A 23,992-nucleotide genomic window follows, 5' to 3' on the forward strand; every position below is an offset into this window, starting at 1 on the left:
AGCAATGTTGATTGTTGGAAATAGAGGGAGAAAAAAAATCAAAGCTGCCGTTTGGCCTCTGGTTATAATCCAGAGCCTGTTTTATCTCCGTTAACAGGTGGGGCAACCTCCTCTGCTTCATTGCTGCTGCAGCCTGGGCCAGGCGAGGCTGCTGGATGACGAGCAGTGGGCAGGCTGCAGCAACTCACTTCTCTCCCTCGCTGTGCCTCAACCCCCTGGGCCTTAGATTCAGCCTGGGAGAACTGTGGATTCCCCTCGCCCCCGTCGGCGCATGTGTGTGTGTGTGTGTGTGTGTCTGCGTGCACTGGAGACACAGTGATCGCATGCACCCGCCAGCTTTTTTGACCACCCATCCCCTCTGACGGAGTGTCTGGTGGGGTTGCTGTTGGTCGTGGGGTTGGCGGGGGGGGTGTGTGAAGAGGCGCCCTGAGCTTCATTCACTCACACACACACACACCCCTTCCCCCATGCCTATGCAACCTGGTTACACCCTCCTCATCATCCCTCTGCACAGCAGCCTAGAAGCAACCAGTTTCTTCCTATGGGTGAGTTGTTTATTCTTCACCGCTCCCTTTTTATTTCGGCTTCGTAGTCTGTACAGGAAGAAGTTGTATATCTTGAACCCTTTTTTTTTTGGGTAGCCCTAATTGTGTCCCCCTCCTTCCCACCCCACCTCCTCCCACTAGTTGGGAGGTTAACCTGTCCTTAAAGGTGCAGTGCTCCCTTGTTACGGGGGCAGTTCAGTGAAGTTGCGATAGTTTTCAAAGCTGGCTATCACCTCTGGCGATCTTTTGTTTTGTTTACGCGCATCTGCAAACTTTAGTGGAAGTTTTAGCGATTTTTGGGCTGAGAGATGAATGCCCCTGAAAGAAGTGTTGATGCAGCTGTTTGTTATCGAGTGCATATTGAGACACTGACATCATTATCTGACAGAAGTTGTAAAACGCCCTTTAGGATGATACCGAGAATCCATTTTTACAAAGGGCCCCGATATTGAGATCCCGCCCCCACCTTTAAAGTGACTTGAAATTGTAATGTTAAAATTTGAGCCTTCAGGAGTGAAATCAGGAAGCACATTTTCACACAAAGGGTGGTTAAAAAAAATCATAGAGTGCTCTCTCTCCCTCTCTCTCTCTCTCTCTCGCACAAAACCCACTAATTGAAGCTTTTGAGACTGAGATTGATAGGTTTTGGGAGGTGAAGGGATTAAAGGCAGATAAATGGAATTGCGATGCAGATCAGACATGATTGAATTGAATGCAGAATTATTTTTCCTTTCATGGGATGTGGGCGTCACTGACAGGGCCAGCATTTGTTGCTCATCCCTAATTGCATTTGAACTGAATGGCTTGCGAGGTTAACTAAGAGTCAACCACATTGCTGTGGGTCTGGAGTCACATGTAGGCCAGACCGGGTAAGGACGGCAGATTTCCTTCCCTAAAGGACATTAGTGAACCAGATGGGTTTTTACAACAATCAATGATAGTTTCATAGTCACCCTTACTGAGGCTGGCTTTATATTCCAGATTTATTAATTGAATTCACCAGCTGCCATGGAGGGATTTGAACCCATGTTCCCAGAAGCATTAGCCTAGGCCTCAGGAGTACTAGTCCAGTGACATTATCACCCCAAATTGAGGGGCCGAATGGCCTCCTCTTGTAATTCCTAATGTTGCAATGTATCAAATTGAGGCCCACTGCACCCCAACTCTTTACACAGTCTCCCAAATCATTCATCTGTGTTAGCAAAAACCAGGATCCCCAATTATAACTATTGCCGGGGTGAATTTCAATCAGGTTTCACTGGCTTGTGAACCCATTGTTAGAGGGACCCACAGCGGCTGCACTCTTTTCAATGAGATCCTTTGTTAAAAGCAATGTTAGTGTATGAAGGGCATTTAAACACCATTTTAAACAGACACTAAAAATAGATGAGTCACCAGAGCCCTGGAACTGCAGTGAGAAGAAACACTTTGAACAGTAATAGGGGTCCATGCATAGAAATATTCGTGAAAAAGGCTTTTTTGCATTGTTGTCTTTGGCGTAACTAAGCCCCCCACATCCACAGTTTTAGGCTCCTGCCCGGAAGTGACTATAACAAAAACTGAATACTGAAAGGCCTGGATAGAGTGGACGTGGGGAAGATGTTTCCATTAGTAGGAGAGACTAGGACCCGAGGGCACAGCCTCAGAGTAAAGGGAAGACCTTTTAGAACAGAGATGAGGAGAAACTTCTTTAGCCAGAGAGTGGTGAATCTATGGAATTCATTGCCACAGAAGGCTGTGGAGGCCAGGTCATTGAGTGTATTTAAGACCAAGATAGATAGGTTCTTGATTGGTAAGCGGATCAAAGGTTACGGGGAGAAGGCGGGAGAATGGGGTTGAGAAACTTATCAGCCATGATTGAATGGCGGAGCAGACTCGATGGGCCGAATGGCCTAATTTCTGCTCCTATGTCTTATGGTCTTATGGGCAATATCATATCCTTGAGTATCACACTGCTTATCCTGCATTTCTGTAGCACATTTCACAACCTCAGGACGTCCCAAAGCGCTTCACAACCAATTACATTTTTCACTTTTGACATTCATTGTTCACTGTAGGATATGCCAAAGCCAGTTTGCGCACAGCAAGCTCCCACAAACAATAACGTGATAATGGCCAGTTAATCTGTTTTTAGGGTGTTTGTTAAGGGATGAATGTCAGTCAGGATACTGGAGGGAGCTTACCAGCTCTTCAAAATTGTGCCATGGGATCTTTAATATCCACCCGAGAGGGCAGATGAGGCCCAATTCTAACATCTCAACCGAAAGATGGCACCCCTGACAGTGCAGCACTGGGGGTGTCATCCTGGATTTTGGGCTCAAGTCTCTGGAGTGGGGATTGTACCCACAACCTTCAAAGTTATTAGCTTTCTTCTGTTATGATAGCAAGAGGTGGGGTTTTATGCTTTAGTCAACGCACCACAGGGGCAATTTGAACAACTGCAACTTGCATTTTATTTTCTCATGGGATGTGGGTGTCACTGGCAAGGCCAGCATTTGTTGCCCATCCCTAATTACCCTTGAACTGAGTGGCTTGCTAGGCAATTTTGGAGGGCAGTTAAGCGTCAACCACATTGCTGTGGGTCTGGAGTCCCATGTATGGCAGACCAGGTAAGGACGGCAGATTTCCTTCCCTAAAGGACATTAGTGAACCAGATGTGTTTTTACAACAATAGACGACAGTTGTCATGGTCACCATTACTGAGACTAGGTTTTATTAATTAAATTTAAATTCCACCAGCTGCCATGGTGGGATTTGAATCTGTGCCCCCCCCCCGAATACTAGCCTCAGTAACTGGATCACTACCCCACTATTTCCCCTTATTTAGTGCAGTGAAATATCCTAAGGTGATTCACTGGAACGTACTTGGACAAATATTGACACCAAGGAATTTCTCAGTGGTGCATTTCCACAGCAATTCCAGGGCTCTGGTGAGATCCACACCATCTTCAATCGTCTCTGGCTCCTTCCTCTACTGTTTCAGCAAGCAACCGATCACATGGCATCAGAGATCCACTGGCATCAAGCAATGGTGACCTCCCCATAGTGTTATCACTTCATAACGGGCATAGAGTGGGCAAACCACATCTGCACGAGCATATGTCCCCGACCACCCACCCCAACCCCTGCCAATAAAAAAACAATAGGAGATTGCAACTCACTGAGTCGTTTCATTCCCACATGATCCATGAGAGTTAGTGACGGAAAACTGATATCTCTTTCAGCTGAAGCGGATGAAGGAGCTGGAGCAGCAGCGCGATGTCCTATGGCATGGGCTGGAGATGGTGGACCGGGCACGGAATTGGTATCATCAGGAGATCCATGGCGTAGACCAGAGACTGCGACATGGCAGCGAGGGTTTGGGAGATAACGTGAGCACCATATGGAAATGTTAGATTTGGCTCTGTTCTTGGAAGGCTAATTACCAGGGAAAGATGACTACGTAGTTAGGAGCAGAGACCTGACATAAGTAGCAGAATCAAGGGATATGGGGACAGGTGGGAAAAGTGGAGTTGAGTTAGAAGATCAGGCATGATCTCCCAAATTCACAACCTCTACCACCTAGAAGGACAATGATGGCAAAGGCAATGAACGCCATTGCCTCCAAGTTACCTGTTAAGTCACATGCATCATCCTGAATTGGAACTATATCTCTGCTTCTTCATCATCGCTGGGTCCAAACCCTGGAACTCCCTCTCTCACAGCAATGTGTGTGGGCCTAAAACACATGGACTCTGATGGCTCAGAAAAGTGGCTCACCACCACTTTCATAAGGCAATTGGGCAATGAGTGCCAACGTCCCGAGAATGATTTAAAAATGTGATCTTATTGAATGATAGAACAGGTTCAAGGAGCCATAAGGTCTACTACTACTCTTATTTCTATGTCCTGATATACAGGCTTGAGGCTAAGAGGAGGTTGAACATGTATATAGGATGTGGGCATCACTGACAAGGCCAGCATTAGTTGCCCATCCCTAATTGCCCTTGAACAGAGTGGCCTCCTAGGCCATTTCAAAGTCAACCACATTGCTGTGGGTCTGCAGTCACATGGAGGCCAGCAGGCTTCCTTCCCTTTATAATAATTGATGATGGTTGCACATAGTCACCATTATTGAAACTGGCTTCATTTTCCAGATTTATTAATTAAATTCCACCAGCTGCCAAGGCAGGATTTAAACCTGTGGCCCTAGGCCCCTGGATTACTAGCCCAGTGATGTTACACCACTGTCTCCCCCAACGGTGGCAACATGATATGGGCTTTGATGAAGTGAGTGGGAGCAATTTTTACCTAACCCACCAATCAAAAAACTGACGTGATCGGGTGCAATGCTGGATTTCCATCCTGCCCAATCAATTGGGGTTAGTTCTGGATTGATCAAAGCAAAGAGTTAGCATGGACATGATGGGCTGAAATGTCTCCTTCTGTGCAGTAAGTTTCTATGATTCTACGAGAGTGGCCTTTGGCAACTGGGGTGTCGCGATCCAGGGACTGAAAATTTCAAGTTGGTGGTGAGGAATGTGGTCACGGGGTGCGCCAGGATATAAAGGGGGGAGCAAAAGGTTATATAGGTGGGTAGGCGGGAATGTGGAGTTGAGGTTACAATTAGGTCAGCCATGATCTTATGGAATGGCGGAGCAGGCTCCTAATTCGTATGTTCACATGTATGTATGAGCATATGAGGCAACATTCACGCTGATCCTAAATGACATTTTATATGTGGGACTTGGGAAAGATTCCAACGCTTGTGTGCACTATTGGCACTTTCAAAAGGAAAGGGAGCTGGGAACTGGGATATGAAAGCTGACACCTAAATATTAACTTGCATTGATATCTATAACATTTCCCCCCCTTCTCTCAGGATTATGCTTCCAATTCGCTCCCAAACCGTGTCTCTCTTCTTCAGGACAAGATCCAGCATGTCAACTACTGCCTCTGTGATTTCATATCCAATGCAGAGAGGGTCAGTTCCTTGTTATTTGTATTGTTAGCCCTGCTTAAAGAAAGAAAAAAAGACACTTGCATTTTGAAAGTGCCTTTCAGAGTCTCAGAACATCCCAAAGCGCTTTGCGGCCAATGAAGTACTTTCAAAGCGTCTCCACTGTTGTAAGGTGGGAGACGCAGCAAAAAAGTAATACACTATAATAATGTTCATCTGTTTTCGTCAGGTTGGTGCAGGGGTAGTTGTTGCCCAGGACACCAGGGAGAACTCCCCTGCTCTTCCCCAAAACATTTCAATGGGATCTTTTTGAGGAGCCAGGCAGGGCCTCAGGTTAACATCTCACACAGGAGCATGGACGTCTTACTGCAGCTGTTAGGGCCTTGGTGAGACCACACCTGGAGTATTGTGTGCTGTTTTGGTCTCCTTACCTAAGAAAGGATATACTTGCCATAGAGGGAGTGCAGCGAAGGTTCACCAGACTGATTTCTGGGATGGCAGGATTGTCGTATGAGGAGAGATTGGGCCAACTAGACCTGTTTTCACTGGAGTTTAGAAGGATGAGAGGGGATCTCATTGAAACGTATAAAATTCTGACAGGTCTGGACAGACTGGATGCAGGGATGATGTTTCCTCTGGCTGGGAGGGTCTAGAACAAGGGGTCACAATCTCAGGATACGGGGTAGGCCATTTAGTACTGAGATGAAGAGAAACATCTTCACTCAGAGGGTGGTGAACCTGTGGAATTCTCTACCACAGAAGCTGTGGAGGCCAAGTCACTGAATATATTTAAGAAGGAAATAGATGATTTCTGGACTCTAAAGGCATCAAGGGGTCTGGGGAGAGAGCGGGAGCACGGCTTTGAGATAGACGGTCAGCCACGATCATAATGAATGGCGGGGCAGGCTCGAAGGGCTGAATGACCTACAACTGCTCCTGTTTTCTATGTTTCATTGAAAAGATGGCACCTCTGAAAGTGCTGCACTCCCTCAGCCCTGCACTGCGAGTGTCAACCTGGGTTTTGTTCTCAAGACTCTGGAGTGTGATGTGAACCCACAACTTTACGATTCAGAGGCAAGTGTGCTACCTGCTGAGTGACAGCTGATAGCTCCTTTATCTCTGGGCTAGGATTCAGACAGGGAATACGGATTCACTCTGAGGCCTCCACTACTTCCTCCAGAACTCTGGAATGTGGGTTTGCGGCAGGAAATTGGTCCACTGCCAGGATGCCACTCAACCATGCGGAGGGACCAAGAGGAGAGCAGTGAGCTACTGTGCATCTGCTCATGCTAATCCCCTCTGCTCTGAACAGGTGGCCTTCAGTATTAACTTGATCCAATAGTCTAACCTGCTTCTGCTGTTCCAGAAAAATTAAAAATAACAGAAGACAATGCCATGGCCAAGAGTCACAGACATTATATTGAGTGTAAACAATTATTCTCTTGTGTTATTAACCAGTCCACCCATCTAGGCTTCCACCCCCCAGTTCAGTACTGAGGGAATGCCGCACTGCTGGAGGTGCAGTTTTTTTAGGTGAGACATTAAACCAGAGGCCCGGTCTGTCCTCTCAGTTGGAAGTCAAAGATCCCATAGGCACTAATTTTGAAGAAGAACAGGGGGGGATTTACCTGCTCAATGTTTGCCCCATGGGCATCATCACAAAAATCAGATTATCTGGTCAATATCTCACTGTTGAGTGCAAATTGGCTGCAGAGTTTCCTAAAAACTAGTGATCACACTTCAAAAGTACTTCAATAGTTGTAAAGTGATGTCTGAAGGTCATGAAAGAAGGAATTCTTTCTTTTCCTTTAATTACTTAAATTGGCACAGTTAACTAGGAAGTATTGGGAAGCAATTGATTCACCGTGATGCAGTCTGCAGGTTAAAATCCTAATTTCCTTGTCACCCAAGAAAAACGCATTGGACAGAAGATGAAAAATATTTGTTAGCAGCTTCAAATACGTCCCTTACCTTAGCCCAAATTATTCTTAAATTGTCGATTGGCGGTACAGAACTTGAGAATTCCTGAAAAAAGAGACACGCTATTGAAAGTTTTTGTCTTGCACTCATCAGGACAGAATCTCAAAAATACCAAATCTCAAAGGGGACAACAATTATACTACATGACAAGAGCGTGCTGATTGATTAGCAAGTGGATCCCAATTGATGGAGGTGTTGCCATAGAGAATGCACCAGGGAACAGTTAACTGCCAAGCTTTTATTTAAATTCAAACCAGGCAAGATTAATCTGATTGTTCAAGGCATTGCCATGGGGAAGGATCCGGGGGAATGGCTTTCCCCCAAACTTTTGTTCAGTTGAAAAATGTGCAATTTGTGGACACGTTTGTTTTTCTTTTTTTGCAAAGGACAGGGCCCTGTTTGTGAATAAATGTAGCCTCTAGCATATGTAAGTGTGAGCCTGACTGATAATCTTGAATTGGTTGTCAGTGTAATTCTTAGCACACTCAGGATTATTTAACATGTGTTGTCCAATCGGGAGAATGACATCTAATGTTGGGCACTATGTTTTGAGTTTTGCAAGCATGGGCTGGTTGGGTACAGTTAGTACTTTGCCTGCTGCGAATAGCCAAAGGGACAAACTGTTTGATACGATCTGCCAGTAAGTAATTTGAGGTAGACCGGGCACTTTTCAAGAGCAAAAGTGGCAGCTTTAGGCCCATTCATGAGTTTGTGCAATATACAGTAAGCAGTGATCTGACCGGGGTAGCCATTATCTCGCAGGGTGTCTTTGATGTGCCCTATTTCAGCATCAAACTTGCATGGTGAGCAAATGGCTCAGGCTCTGTTTAGAGGTTGCCAATAAGGCCAATGTTATAGCGCGTGGAACTGTCGGAATCCCAATGTGCATATTGACCAGTAAAGGTGGCCTTGCGGTAGCTTGGCGGTTAACTGTTCCCTGGTTGATTCTCTAGAGCAATGCCTCCACCAGAGCACCCTCTTCTCATGTGGTATAAATTGTAGTTCCCTTTGAAATTTGGTATTCTTGTGATGCTGTCCTGATGAGTGCGAGACGAAAAGCTTTGACAGCATGTCTCTTTTTTCAGGGACACACATATTCTTAAATTAATCAGTCTGGTGTTTAATTAATAATGAGAGCAGCTCAAACTATTTAAATAAGATATTGAAGGAATAAAAGCTGCAAATTAAAAAACCTTAGTTTGGTTTCTCATCACCTGAATATTCACTGTTTGTTCCAGATGTTGCTGCCTCACCACCGGACTGCACAGCCTGACGCTGAACATCTGTCAAGAAGGAAGGACAGGAGATTCCAACAACGGACCCTGGATTCCCTTAAACAACAAAATTATTTTCTGACCAAGGTATAAAATGTCTGTGGACTATTCATGATCAATTTCTCCAAAGAAACCATTAGCATTAGAGGACACGGAGGTAACTTTGGAGCAGTAGGGGCCAATGGGCATTTTTCAGCGATAAGTGTCAATTTAAACAAAACACTGTCGGGTCTGGTGTTAAGCCACACAGGCCCAGGCTCAATGAGGTGTCACTGAGTTGGGTGTACTTGTCAACAGTTAGGTGGCAGGTATTGGCCCTTAGCACCTCTGGAGCTCAGGCACCAGGAAGTTTAAGGGCGACACAGGGACAGGGGGAGGCCATTCAGCCCCTTGAACATGTTCCATCATTCAATGAAATCATGGTTGACCTGTACCCTAACTCCATCCACCCACCTAGACTCCATTTCTCTTGGCTAGCAAAAAACGATCGTTCTCGGGCTTCTAATTATAATTGAGCTATCATCTAATGCTTTTTTTTGGGAGAGAGTTCCACTCTTCTACCACCCTTTTTGTGAAGTATTGTTTCCTAACCTCTCTCCTGAATGGCCTGGTTTTGATTTTAAGGTTGCACCACATTGTCCTAAAGTTCCCCAACTAAAGGAAAAGATTTCTCTCTATCTACCCAAACAATTACTTTCAATATCCTATAACACTCAATCAAATCATCTATAACCATCCATATTCTACAGAACACAAGCTTAGTTCATGCAATCAGTACCCTAGCCATCATAAACATTCACTCCCTCCACCACCGACACACAGTGGCAGCAGTGTGTACCATCTACAAGATGCATCTCACCAAGGCTCCTTCGACAGCAGCTTCCAAACCCACTACCGCCTAGAAGGACAAGGGCAGCAGATACATGGGAACACCACCACCTGGAAGTTCCCCTCCAAGCCACTCAGCATCCTGACTTGGAAATGTATCGCCTCATTGTTCCCTCATTGTCGCTGGGTCAAAATTCTGGAACTCCCTTCCTAACAGCACTGTGAGTGTACCTACACTACATGGACTAAAGCAGCTCAAGAAGGCAGCTCACCATCACCTTCTCAAGAGCAATTAGGGATGGGCAATAAATGCTAGCCTTGCCAGCAACACCCACATTCCATGAACGAATATAAAAAGAAACTCTCTTTGTAATCTAGTTGGAACCATGGTAACATTCTGGTGATTGCGAATTCCTTCCAAGACCAATATATTATTTTCTAAGGTGCTGTGGTCAGAACTATATAAAGTACTCCAGATGCTGTCCACAAGGACTTTGTATAACTTTATACTCTCACCCTTTAGTTACAAAGCCTAACATTCCATTAGCCTTGTTGGTCTTTTTTTGTATGTAACAACTGCATTTTAGTGACCCATGTTCAGAGGCCCCTAATTCTCTTTGGATCTCCACTGTTCCTAGCTGTTCACCATTTCAAAATTACTGGGATCTATACTGTTTTGGTTCAAAATGGATGACCTCACATTGAACCTGCTTTAAAATCCATCTGCCACAAGTTCTCCCACTTATTTAACCTGTTAACGTCTGTCTATAATTTTATGCTCCTCTCTAAGCTGCTTACTCTACCACCAATCTCCGTGTCAGCAACAAACTTGGATTACCCAATAATCCTGAGATTCATCGAGAAATCTTTTGGAGAAAGCATATTCCAATTCAAAATGACCCACGCAGTGTTAAAAACAAAATTCTCCCCTTCTCCTCCCTCCCCCTCAGTTCTTTTGCCAATTAACTTCAATCTGTGTCCTCTGGTAATCGACACTGATGGAATGCATTTCCTGAAAGGGCAGTGGAAGCAGACTCAATAGTAATACTCAAAAAAGGATTTGGAGGTATACTTGACAAGGGCAAAACTGCAGAGCAGGGAGAGCACTAATTGGATAGTTCTTTCAAAGAGCTGGCACAGGCACAGTGGCCGAATGGCCTTGTTCTGTGCTGCATGATTCTATGTTTCACCACTGGTGCTACACTCAGTTCTGCATCTAAAGCTTTTTTTTTTGATTCTTTCATGGGATGTGGACATCACTGGCAAGGCCAGCATTTGTTGCCCACCCCTAAATGCCCTTGAGCTGAGTGGCTGTGGGTCTGGAGTCACATGTAGGCCAGACCAGGTAAGGGTGGCAGATTTCCTTCCCTAAAGGACATTAGTGAACCAGATGGGTTTTTACAATAACTAATGATGGTTGTCGTAGTCACCATTTCTGAGACTAGCTTTCATTTCCAGGTTTATTAATTGATTTTAAATTCTGCCTTGGCGGGATTTGAACCCATGTTCCCAAGGCCTTCGCCTGGGTCTCTGGATTACTAGTCCTGTGACATTACCACTACACCTAAAGCTTCCGGCTCCCCGTCTGGTTACATCCTGATATGGGAATGCAAATGGACCATGATGCTGACTGAGTTTCTGTTCAACAGGAAGTGTCGAAGAAAAGCCAGTGGATCACACATCTGGAACAGGAGAAGGCGGTCCTCATCAAACAGCTGTTGGAGGCTCAGTTCGAAGGTCATGCTCAGTCCAGCTGGAGCAGCTCCATCTTTGTCTAGGCCAGCTGCTCGAGGCACTGGTTAACATGTTCACCAATGGGGTCAGGATTGCCCTGAATTTTCCCAGCTCCCCAGGCCTCATGTCTAGCTGGAATATTATATGTTGGGAGTTTTATCAAAGAATCACGGAATGGTTACAACGCAAGTGGATATTCGTCGCATTGTGTCTGTGCCAGTTCTCTGACGAGCAGGTTAAGAGGACATTTGATAGAGGTGTTGAAAATCATGAGGGGGTGTCTGGACAGAGCAGAGAGAGAGAAACCGTTTCCATGGGCAGAAGGGTTGAGAACCAGAGGCCACCAACTGAAAAAGAAGCAAGAGCGACATGAGGAAAACCTTTTTTTTAATAAAACGCAGTGAGTGGCTAGGATCTGGAATGCATTACCCGAGAGCGTGGTGGAGGCAAGTTCAATTGAGACATTCAAAAGAGAACTGAACGATTATCTGGGGGGTGGGGTGGTGTGGGGGGGAGGCTGGTGGGTGGGGAGGGTCGGCGGTGGGGGGTAATTATGGGGCAGCTGGGAAAAGACAGGGGAGTGGGACAAGTTGAGTTGAGAAATCCAGCATGGAACACAACAGGCCAAATGGTCTCATGTGCTGCAACTTAGAATCTATGATTCTAAGAGCAATGATTCTGGAACACCGCCATTAAATTTCCCCTTCATCTTCTCTTCTCGAAGGATAACAATCTCAGTTTTGAGAGGGTGGTGTCAGCAGAACACTTGACCGACCATCATCAGAAATCACCCGAAATGATAGAATTCTCATCGATTTTGCAAGCGCCCAATCGGAAAATCAATTGACACCGAGCCACATCAGGAGACGTTAAGATGGGTGACAGAAAGCTCGGTCAAAGAGATAGGCTTATAAGGGGGTGTCCTAAAGGAGGAAAGTAAGGTAGAGAGGTTCAGGGAGGGAATTCCAGAGCCTAAGGGTCCAGGCTGAAGGCACAGCCACCATTGCTAGAGTGAAGGAACTGAGGGATGCGCTGGAGACTAGAATTGGAGGAGTGCAGAGTTTTGTGGAAGGTTGCGGGTCCTGAGGAGGTTAGAGATAGGGAGGGGGGGTGGGGGGGCGAGGCCGCTAAAATTGGCAATTTCACCACAATCCCTAATTTCAATTTCGATATGGGCATAATTGCCCATCATGAAGCCCTGCCCATCGGCATCATATATAGTGGCCATGAACGATAGAAAAGGTCCCCATTCATAAAATTGCTGAGTCGAGCTTCATGCTATCTTGGCTGCTCCTTGCAGGCTATCTGAGGCTAGCAATTTCAGAGTTTAAAACCATGGTGAATACCAGTTGAGTAACAGCAATGCATTAATGAACAGATATTGTGACTATGCCTATGCAGAGATTTAGGGATGATTCCGAGTATCTCAAATGCAGTACTGCCTCACCTGTTTAGATATCACACTCCTTTAAGATTGCAGCTTAAATAAAGGTCCCTGCTTTTCTGTGGCCTGATTGTAGACATCTTTCTTGGTGATGGGGGTGGGGGATGGGTGGTGAGGTGGGGAGGGTGGGTGGGGGTGAGGTGGGGTTGGTGAGGTGGGTGGTATACTTTTGACCTTACTTGCTGGTCAGGAATCCACAGCAATCTTAATATTCTTTCGTGGATTGCTGGTCAGGCCAGCATTTATTGCCCATCCCTGTTTTCCCTTGAGAAGGTGGTGGTGAGCTGCCTTCTTGAACCGCTGCAGTCCATGTGGTGTAGGTACACCCACGGTGCTGTTAGGGAGGGAGTTCCAGGATTTTGACCCAGTGAAGGAAGTGAAGGAACGGCGATATATTTCCAAGTCAGGATGGTGAGTGGCTCGGAGGGGAACCTCCATTGATGGTGTTCCCATGTATCTGCTGCCCTTGTCCTTCTAGGTGGTAGAGGTCACTGGTTTGGAAGGTGCTGTCTAAGGAGCCTTGGTGAGTTCCTGCAGTGCCTCTTGTAGATGGTACACACTGCTGCCACTGTGCGTCTGTGGTGGAGCGAGTGAATGTTTAAGGTGGTGCCAACCTTTTGCATTGACCACAACCATCTTCCTTTCAGCTAAGTATGACTTCAGTTTGCTCCCCCCACTGCCCACTGTTCCCATTGACTCCAGTTTTGCTGGGGCTCCTTGATGTCACATTCGGTCAAATGCTGCCTTGGTGTCAAGGGCAGACGCTCTCACCTCACCTCTGGAGTTCAGCTCTTTTGTCCATGTTTGGGCCAAGACTGTAATGAGGTCAGGAGCTGAGTGACCCTGGCAGAACCTAAACTGAGCGTCAGTGAGCAGGTTATTGCTGAGCAGGTGCCACTTGATAGCACTGTTGATGACCCCTTTCATCAGTTTTACGATGATCAAGAGTAGAGTGACCGACCACAATTGGATATGTCCTCCCTCTTTGTACACAGCACATACCTGGACAAATTTCCACATTTTTAGGTAAGTTCCAGCGTTGTTGCTGTACTGGAGCTGCTTGGCTGGATGTGGTGGCAAGGGGAATTGAGGGGGTGGGGGGTATTGCTGGGGGCAGAGAGGGGTGTAGATGGTCAAGTTCTGGAGCACAAGCCAAGAGTACTACTGCCAGGGTGCTGTCAGGGCCCGGGTGAATCGAAATGGCTGGAGCCAGGCAAATGTGATGCTGGGGACCTCAGGAAGAGGCTGAGATGCATCGTTCACTCAGCACTTCTGACTGAACACAAATACTTCAGTCTTATCTTTTGCACTGATCTGCTGGGCTCCCTCATCATCGAGGATGGGGACATTTGTGGAGCCTCTGCCTCCTGTTAGTTTAGTTGTCTACAACTATTCACAACTGGATGTGGCAGAACTGCAGAGCTTTGATCTGATTCGTTGGTTGTGGGATCGCTTAGCTCTGTCTACCACATGCTGCTTCTGCTGTTTGGCACACAAGTAGTCTTGTGTTATAGGTTCACCAGGTTGACACCCCATTTTTAGGTATACCTGGTGCTGCTCCTGGCATGCCCTCCTGCACACTTCATTGAACCAGGGTTGATCCCTTGGCTTGGTGGTAATGGTAGATTGGGGGATATGCTGGACCATGAGGTTACAGATGGTGGTTGCATACAATTCTGCTGCTGATCACCCATTTGACAACTGGTTGCATAGGTTAGAGAGAGAGAAAGAGAAAAGGAGAGAGGGAGGTAGTGGCGTAGTGGTATCATCACCAGGCTAGGTTAAATTAAATCTATAAACCTGGTATTATAAAGTTAGTCTTAGTAATGGTGACCATGACAACCATCATCCATTTGTTGTAAAAACCGATCTGGTTCCTTAATGCCCTTTAGGGAAGGAAATCTGCCCTCCTCACCTAGTCTGCCCTATATGTGACTCCAGGCCCACAGCAATGTGGTTGACTCTTAATTGCCCTCTGAAATGGCCTAGCAAGCCACTCAGTTCTAGGGCAATTAGGGATGGGCAACAAAATAGTGGCCCTGCCAGCGATGTCTATATTTCTTGAAAAGAAAAAAAGGAATTGGCACAGATAGGCCGAACGGCTTTGTTCTGTGCTGTTCGATTCTCTTGGTCAGAGTCCCATTGTCACTCATAAGTCTGTCTGGCTCCATCCTGTTGTCAGCAGTCCACACTGGACTACAATTCAGAGTCTCCAGCTCACACACACAGGAGGAAATGGAATGGACGAGTGCTGTCACTGTATAAGGGATAAACATTGGCCAGGACACCAGAGCATGGTCCTCTGCATAATTGTGACCATGGGGTGTTTTCCATTTGCCCAAGAGGGCAGACCGTGGGGCCCATGGGTTTTAGCATCTCTACCAAAAGACAGCACCACTGACAGTGCGGCACTCCCTCAGTCTTGCTCTCAAACCTTTGAGTGGTACTCCAGTCAGGCTTGAGGGCCTTCATGGAAGAAAATGGTTAAACAAGGGAGCTGGACACCCACTCTGCAGACAGATTTACAGGCTGCAGCTTACAGGACTGAGCCCTGGGGCACTTATCTACAAACCCCATCTGTTTCCCAGGCTGCTTACGGCTGGTCCCTCCCTCTCTTTAATTCATTGCCTTATCTATATGAATTAGGAAAGGATTTCTATTACAATTATTTTGAGAAGCCAAGCGACTCAGGCTGTACTTCTGACATGAAAGAGGGAGATTGCTGTTTTTAAATCATTCAGGCAAAACTAGGTTATCCTCATTTCCCACAGACGCATGGCTCCACTGATCTATAAAAAGAAATTTTATAGGCACCAAAATAATTATAGACTATGTATTTCTGGCATCAATACATCATTGTTGGTAAAAGCCACATACTGAAATAATAATAAATACGTATTGAGAGGATAATGATGAGCTATCTTACCTGCAATGGATGTAAACTCTTGTCCCTTATTACCGCTCCACATTTTGTTCTGTGAACAAGAGGGATCCTAGACTCTGGACACCGTGGTGCATCTGAACACAAAACCGGAGTGATTCAACTAACTGCTGCTCACCCATGGCTCTGAAATTAGTAATTGACCATCGGTTTGCGCAGCCAGGTAGGAGGTTGGTGATTCTCGATACAACACTTTCCTTCCTTTCCCCCTCTGGGACTGGGTGAGACAGTGGGTCAGACACGATTTTTCCCCCTCTGGGACCGGGTGGGACAGTGGGTCAGACACTGTCCTTTCCCCCCTCTGGGACTGGGTGGGGCAGTGGGTCAGACACTGTCCTTTCCCCCTCTGGGACTGGGTGAGACAGTGGGTCAGACACTGTCCTGTCCCCCCCTGGTGTCAGACATTAACAACAGAAAAAAAAGCACTGAAGACTGAATAAAAATAAGACAAGGATTCCTAATGAAACAATAAACTTTATTTAAACACCGTCACTGTGCCTGTCTTCAAGCGGACAACTGTGGCAAACTGTATGGAGGGAGGGAGGGAGGAGTGGGGAGGGGTGAAGGAAGTTGAATGTGGTTGGGGAGGCGGGAAGGGAACTGGGTGGGAAAGAGTTAAATAGGACGGTAGCTATCAGGTCAAGATCTCCAGAGCCGGTTGAAGGTACAGTAGAAAACTACCACCGTGAGACACAAGTCTGAGTCCCACCAAAACACTGAACATCCTGCACTGATGCTGCAGCAGACCCAATACTGCTAGACACTTCGATCCATGAAGAATAACAACATCCTTTTCTTTGCAGATTGTTCTCTCCCTGCAAGGCAGCGCCTGTGTATGTCATGACCACGACTATCAACCGTTCCAAACATCTCTTCCACCCTCCCTCCCGGTTCATCCAGGGCAGGATTTCTCCCTCTTTTCCCCAAAACCCCCCCCGGTCCCCTTGTACCCATAACATCAGCCAGAAATCATCAGTTCTGAGTTTAAGCAGTGGGAGGGTGTGGGGGAAATGAATGCCAGGGTGCAAACCTGAGGGTCTATTTCTTTGCAGCAACAAGGTTATTTCGACAGCGCCGGTCAAACTTCTTGAAATCTGGCGGAGGAGAGGGAAAAAACAAAACCCAGAGTTTGGGAGGGAATCGTCTCCTTATTCCACATTCGGGTTCGGGCTGACTGGTAGTGAAAGTTCATTTAGGAAGTCCAATAAAACTCCAAACTACCCAATGCCCATCACACACACACACAAATCGCCAAACCCGCTTTAACCAACAATCTGCACCTGCCACATGCAGAGAGTAACTTCTTAAGAACAAAAACAGATCCGTGCTCTGCCCATCCACATCCACGCCACTCACTTCAAACTTCAGCACAGTCGGGGGGGGGTTCCAAGTTGTTGGGGGGGGGGGTGCGAGAGAACAAGCACATCTGCCTGGCATTTTTAAAGGAAGCATTGCAACGCTGGTCAATGAGTCTGGGGTGAAATAACAGGAGCCTTGTCTCAATCTCTGTGTTTCGCTACCACTCAACACCATGAGGGTCCAGTCACACTCACAAACACCACACAAAATCCGCCTGAGGATGTATTATATCTAAAATCCACCCAAAAATTAACCAGTCGCTTAAAAATTGCTCCCAAAGTCTCAGTTTGGTCTTTGCTTGGTCGTGTTTGAGGTATTATCAAGGAGTCGCCAAGCAAAATGTTAACCCGGCTTCCTTCTGATGATGTCCCGGGGGCAAATTTTAACCGAATGCATTGATTTAGGATCGCACAGGATCGGGTGGGATTCCTGCTTTACATCTGCACCCGGTGTTATTTCCCGTCCATTCCAGCGGCCAGTAAAATCGGGGTGGAGCGTGAAATCAGCGCTGCAGCCGATCCCGTCAGTTTCCCAGCGCTGAAATTGCCCGTGTGCATTTCCAGCTTTCTCGGCTGTGCTTGTCCAGCGTGATGGTCTCCTGGCATTAGATATTAGAATCGCAAAGCTCCCCTCTGAAAAACCACAGAGAGAGAGGGAGAGAGAGGTGGCGGGGGGCTGGAATAAAACAAAAACCTGCTGGAAATGAAGAGGGAAAATGCTACAAGGCTACAGCAGGTCACTCAGTGTTGGAGTAGGTCCCCGGTAAAGGGCCATCCCGTTGCTTCACTTTCTCAATGAGCAGCCAGGCACACAGCTTCAACATTTTCCCAATGGAACCAGGTGTTTTCCAGCTGTGACTGGAGCCAGAGCGGGTTCTGCCATTTCAAGCAGCCAGGCTGTGAGGCTGCATATCTGGAGAGTCGGAGCCCTCAATTAATAACATTTTGGGTGTTAAGGTGAGTGTGTGTGTGTATGTGTGTGTCTGTATGTCTGTCTGAATGAGTGTGTGTGTGTTTATCTGTGTCTGAGTGTGTGTGTGTGAGAGAGTATGCATGTGTGCCTGTCTGATGTGAGTGTGAGAGGTTGAGCATGTAAGAGAGTGTGTGTGAGACAGTGAGGGTAAGTGTGAATGTGTGAGGGCGAGTGTGAGAGAGTGAGGGCGAGTGTGAGAGAGTGAGGGCGAGTGTGAGAGAGTGAGGGCGAGTGTGAGAGAGTGAGGGCGAGTGTGAGAGAATGAGGGCGAGTGTGAGAGAGTGAGGGCGAGTGTGAGAGAGTGAGGGCGAGTGTGAGAGAGTGAGGGCGAGTGTGAGAGAATGAGGGCTAGTGTGAGAGAGTGAGGGCGAGTGTGAGTGAGGGCGAGTGAGAGTGAGGGCGAGTGTGAGGGCGAGTGTGAGAGAGTGAGGGCGAGTGTGAGAGTGAGGGCGAGTGTGAGAGAGTGAGGGCGAGCGTGAGAGAGTGAGGGCGAGCGTGAGAGAGTGAGGGCGAGCGTGAGAGAGTGAGGGCGAGCGTGAGAGAGTGAGGGCGAGCGTGAGAGAGTGAGGGCGAGCGTGAGAGAGTGAGGGCGAGCGTGAGAGAGTGAGGGCGAGCGTGAGAGAGTGAGGGCGAGCGTGAGAGAGTGAGGGCGAGCGTGAGAGAGTGAGGGCGAGTGTGAGTGAGGGCGAGTGTGAGAGAGTGAGGGCGAGTGTGAGGGTGAGTGTGAGAGAGTGAGGGCGAGTGTGAGAGAGTGAGGGCGAGTGTGAGAGAGTGAGGGCGAGTGTGAGAGAGTGAGGGCGAGTGTGAGAGAGTGAGGGCGAGTGTGAGTGTAACTTCCCGAATTGTGTCAGGGGCCGGAACATCGGAGCAGAAAATCCCGGCCTAAGCAGGAAGATCAGGGTGTTCCCTCCCAGGCCGGGGCATTCCAACATCCGGCGTCTGTAACTTAGTGAAAGAGCAGGAACCTGCGGGTGTTCAGGGCAGGACGAGCGGACGCTGCACTTATCTTAACGTAACCCACAATCCAACAACCCGAACTTCCCCAAGCCCAAATCGGAATTCAGCTCGCATCCTGCGACCAGGCTCGGAGCCTCACGATGACTTCATCTCTCGCAATGACCAGGGGTCGCAGGAAGAGGTCTGGATAAATTCCATGTGAGGCTCCTTCCATTTATCAGTCAGATCATCTTCTCAAAGTTCTCGATACCTGCTTCCACCTTCTGCAATTCCGTCTCGATTTGCTTCAACTGTGAAACAAACCAGCAGATACAAATGAAAAGCAAGAAACCTCTTTACCCAGGGAACAGTGGAAATCAGGCTCAGGCTACCACAGAGGGGTGGAGTGAGCCAATCAGCACAACTGCATTCAAGAGGAACTTAGGAAGAGGAGGAGGCCATTCAGCCCCTCGAGCCTGTTCCTCCATTCAATAGGATCATGGCTGATCTGTGGCCCAATGCCAAGGACCCACCTTCACCCCATATACCTCAATACCTTAAGTTAACAGAAATCCATCAATCTCAGATTTAGATTCACAGGGATGGTTCCATGGACGAGGAACTTCAGTTACGGGCATAGATTGGAGAAGCTGGGACTATTTTCCTCAGAGAAGAGAAGGCTGAGAGGAGATTTGATAGAGGTGTTCAAAATCATGAGAGGTCTGGACAGAGTAGATGGGGAGAAACTGTTCCCATTCATGAAAGGATCGAGAATGAGGGGGCACAGATTTAAAGTGCTTGGCAAAAGACGCAATAGTGACATGAGGAAAAACTTATTCACGCAGCGCGTAGTTAGGATCTGGAATGCACTGTCTGAGAGTGTGGCGGACACAGGGTCAATCGAGTGGTTAGGATCTGGAATGCACTGTCTGAGAGTGTGGCGGACACAGGGTCAATCGAGTGGTTAGGATCTGGAATGCACTGTCTGAGAGTGTGGTGGAGACAGGGTCAATCGAGTGGTTAGGATCTGGAATGCACTGTCTGAGAGTGTGGTGGAGACAGGGTTAGGATCTGGAATGCACTGCCTTTGGATGTGGTGGAGACAGGTTCAATCGAGCGGTTAGGATCTGGAATGCACTGCCTGAGGGTGTGGTGGAGACAGGTTCAATCGAGTGGTTAGGATCTGGAATGCACTGCCTGAGGGTGTGGTGGAGACAGGGTCAATGGAGTGGTTAGGATCTGGAATGCACTGCCTGAGGGTGTGGTGGAGACAGGTTCAATCGAGTGGTTAGGATCTGGAATGCACTGCCTGAGGGTGTGGTGGAGACAGGGTCAAACGAGTGGTTAGGATCTGGAATGCATTGCCTGAGAGTGGTGGAGACAGGGTCAATCGAGTGGTTAGGGTCTGGAATGTACTGTCTGAGAGTGTGGGGGAGACAGGGTCAATCGAATGGTTAGGATCTGGAATGCACTGTCTGAGAGTGTGGTGGAGACAGGGTCAATCGAGCGGTTAGGGTCTGGAATGCACTGTCTGAGAGTGTGGTGGAGACAGGGTCAATCGAGTGGTTAGGATCTGGAATGCACTGTCTGAGAGTGTGGTGGAGACAGGGTCAATCGAACGGTTAGGGTCTGGAATGCATTGCCTGAGAGTGTGGTGGAGACAGGGTCAATCGAGTGGTTAGGGTCTGGAATGCACTGCCTGAGAGTGTGGTGGAGACAGGGTCAATCGAGTGGTTAGGGTCTGGAATGCACTGCCTGAGAGTGTGGTGGAGACAGGGTCAATCGAGTGGTTAGGATCTGGAATGCACTGTCTGAGAGTGTGGTGGAGACAGGGTCAATCGAGTGGTTAGGGTCTGGAATGCATTGTCTGAGAGTGTGGTGGAGACAGGGTCAATCAAAGTATTCAAAAGGGAATGAGACTGTTATCTGAAAAGGAAGAACGTGCCGGGTTACAGGGAGAAGGTGGGAGAACGGCACTAGGAATTGCTCAATTGGAGAGCCGGTGTAAACACAATGGGCCGAATGGCCTCTTTCTGTGCTATAAAAACTCTGTGAATCTGTTATAAGTATCCAATGGCCCAGCGTCAACTGCCGTTTGTTGAAAAGAATTCCAAATATCTACCAGCCTTTATGTGCAGAAGTGTTTCCTGAATTCACTCCTGAAAGGTTTTGCTTTAATATTTAGGCCGTGCCTCCCTAACCCAGTGGAAATAATTCCCCGCTGTCTACTTTATCTGTTTGAAAACATCAATCCAACCAGCCTTTAACCTTCTACTTTCCAGAGAATATACTTCTCGATACTCTTCTCGAGCTTTAAGCACACGAGGGAGAAAGGAATAGAACGATATGTTGATGGAATTAGATGAGAAAGAGTGGATGGAGACTTGTGTGGAAGCACAAGGAGCAGCATGGACCAGTCGGGCTGAATGGCCTGTTTCTGGGCTGTAAATATTGTAAGAGCCACAACTCGTGTGACTGTGGGCACCGGCTTGCATCTTACGGTTTTACGATTCTGCCAACAGCAGATTTCTGTCCCTTTCCTTAGCCTCAGTATGAGCCTCAAGGACGGCAAACACGTGCAGGCGGACAATGGCAGCTAGAACACGGTGGGCACCAACATCTCTCCTCCAACTCAGAGGGTCGTGGGTTCAAGACCCACGGCAGAGACCTCAAGCACAAAAATCTCAGCTATCACTTGTTGAGGGAGCGCTGCACTGTCAGAGGTGTTGCCTGTCAGATGAGATGTTAAACCGAGGGCCCACCCCCACACCCCTGTCTGCCCTTGCGGGTGGAAGTAAATGACCCTGTTTTGAAGAAGAGCTGGGGAATTCTCCCCAGGGCACTGGGTCAACATCTGTCCCTCGGCCAACATCATTAACCCAGATGACCCTATGATTCTCACATGAATGTTTAAACAAGTGAGCTCAGAAAGTGGTTTCAGCAGAGAGGGCAGGGGGCACCTGGTAATGGGAGCAAAACCTGAATGTCTGTCCTCGTCGCAGCACAGCACACAGGGAGGCCATTCGGCCCATTGTGTCTGTGCCGGCCTCTTTTGCAGAGCAATTCAGGTAGTCTCACTACCCTGCTCTTTCCCCGTATCACTGCAATTATTTATCCAATTCCCTTTTGAGGGTGACGATTGAACCTATTTCCACCAGCCTATCGGGCGATGCTTTCCAAATCCTAACCACTCATTCCCTAAAAATAAATTCCCTTCATTCCCTGTGATTCTTTTGCGAATCACCTTAAATCTGTGCCCTCTGGTTCACAGCCCTTCAGCCAGCGGGACTGGTTTCTCTCGATCCACTCCAATCAGACCCCTCGTGGTTTTGAACACTTCTCTCAAACCTTCTCGCAACCTTCTCTTCTCTAAGTAGAACAGTCCCAGCTCCTCCAATCTAACCACATAACTGAAGTTCCTCATCCCTGGAACCATTATGATGAATCGTTTCTGCACTCTCTCCCTAAAGCCCTCACATCCTTCCTAAAGTGTGCTGCCCAGAATCGGACGGAATTCTCCAGCTGAGGCCGATTCCCCCCCAACGTTCTTATAAAGTTTTGTCATGGGTGAAGTGGCTCCTGATGGAGGGATGGTAAAGGCTGCTGTCTGGATCCTGCCCGTCCGCCCATCCCAGTAGAGCCTTCTGGAGTCTAGGGGAGGGTATGGTGTTCTCAAACTACCCTCTCCCACCACCCACCCCAGCCCTACCGGGAATCCTGCCCTCGAAAAGGAGGAGCTGGACCGACACAAGTAGGAATCAGGGTCTTGTATCAAAGAAATGAACAATGTCTCTATGACTCAGGGCAGGTACAGCATGGATTAGAGAGCAAAGCTCCCTCTACACTGTCCCCATCAAACACTCCCAGGACAGGTACAGCACAGGGTTAGATACAGAGCAAAGCTCCCTCTATACTGTCCCCATCAAACACTCCCAGGACAGGTACAGCACGGGGTTAGATACAGAGTAAAGCTCCCTCTACGCTGTCTCCATCAAACACTCCCAGGGCAGGTACAGCATGGGGTTAGATACAGAGTAAAGCTCCCTCTACACTGTCCCCATCAAACACTCCCAGGACAGGTACAGCACGGGGTTAGATACAGAGTAAAGCTCCCTCTACACCATCCCTATCAAAAACTCCCAGGACAGGTACAACACGGGGTTAGATACAGAGTAAAGCTCCCGCTACACTGTCCTCATCAAACACTCCCAGGACAGGTACAGCACGGGGTTAGATACAGAGTAAAGCTCCCTCTACACTGTCCCCATCAAACACTCCCAGGACAGGTACAGCACGGGGTTAGATACAGAGTAAAGCTCCCTCTACACTGTCCCCATCAAACACTCCCAGGGCAGGTACAGCACGGGGTTAGATACAGAGTAAAACTCCCTCTACACTGTCCCCATCAAACACTCCCAGGGCAGGTACAGCACGGGGTTAGATACAGAGTAAAACTCCCTCTACACTGTCCCCATCAAACACTCCCAGGGCAGGAACAGCACGGGGTTAGATACAGAGTAAAGCTCCCTCTACACTGTCCCCATCAAACACTCCCAGGACAGGTACAGCACGGGGTTAGAATATAGTTGTTATGACACTACAGAAAACCAGCCAGTCCTGCAGTGACCAGACCGACACTCCCTTGCTGTAGTCAGCCATCCTGCGAATCTCTGAGCTGCTCATCAACTGAGCCTCCAGTTTTGGGGCTGCTTTTAATGTAAGGGCCCTTCCCCTGCCCTGTACCCAATGAACGAGATGAAGTCTGGGGTTAGACCCATTTCACATAGGAGTCTTCCAACCAACATGCAAGAGCAGACCCCCCTTACCCCCTCCCCCGGCGTGTTGCTTCAGTCCCCTTACCTTCTCCGCATCCATCTCCTGGATTTTCTGAGGCACTTTGGTCCTGTAGTCAGATTTGGAGATTTTCTCCCTGAGCTTTGAGATCTGTTTCTGAACATCTCCCTGTTTGCTCCTGAGCTTTGTAACTTCCTTTTCGGCATCGATCAGCCCCTTTTAAAAAAAAAAATAGCGATTGGATCA

The 23,992-nt window shown here is 47.8% G+C and overlaps 2 protein-coding genes across 4 annotated transcripts in view; one reads left to right on the forward strand and one right to left on the reverse strand.

Moving 5' to 3' along the window:
- LOC144695562 (suppressor APC domain-containing protein 2-like) lies at positions 1-12,806 on the forward strand. 3 transcript variants are annotated; one of them, XM_078566441.1, is made up of 5 exons: positions 1-545; positions 3,770-3,916; positions 5,407-5,508; positions 8,703-8,825; positions 11,216-12,806. In XM_078566441.1, the coding sequence occupies exons 1-5, from the start codon at positions 468-470 to the stop codon at positions 11,342-11,344; spliced, it is 579 nt and encodes a 192-aa protein (XP_078422567.1). In that variant the 5' UTR covers positions 1-467; the 3' UTR covers positions 11,345-12,806. The 3 variants fall into 3 exon arrangements, with proteins under 3 accessions (XP_078422567.1, XP_078422568.1, XP_078422569.1); XM_078566442.1 differs by having other exon boundaries at positions 440-545; positions 5,452-5,508; XM_078566443.1 differs by lacking the exon at positions 11,216-12,806 and having other exon boundaries at positions 440-545; positions 8,703-10,109.
- A 5,887-nt stretch (positions 12,807-18,693) lies between these two features.
- Positions 18,694-23,992, reverse strand: part of vars1 (valyl-tRNA synthetase 1) — an 87,780-nt gene continuing 82,481 nt past the window's right edge. The window contains exons 30-31 of the mRNA XM_078566444.1: positions 23,813-23,962; positions 18,694-19,263 (exon numbers count right to left, since the gene is read on the reverse strand). Of these exons, the coding sequence (XP_078422570.1) occupies positions 19,195-19,263; positions 23,813-23,962 (219 nt within the window). The 3' untranslated portion in view covers positions 18,694-19,194. The remainder of the gene's footprint in view (positions 19,264-23,812; positions 23,963-23,992) is intronic.

The sequence above is a fragment of the Cetorhinus maximus genome, chromosome 21 (genome assembly GCF_964194155.1).
Source record: "Cetorhinus maximus chromosome 21, sCetMax3.hap1.1, whole genome shotgun sequence".
Lineage (NCBI taxonomy): Eukaryota > Metazoa > Chordata > Chondrichthyes > Lamniformes > Cetorhinidae > Cetorhinus > Cetorhinus maximus.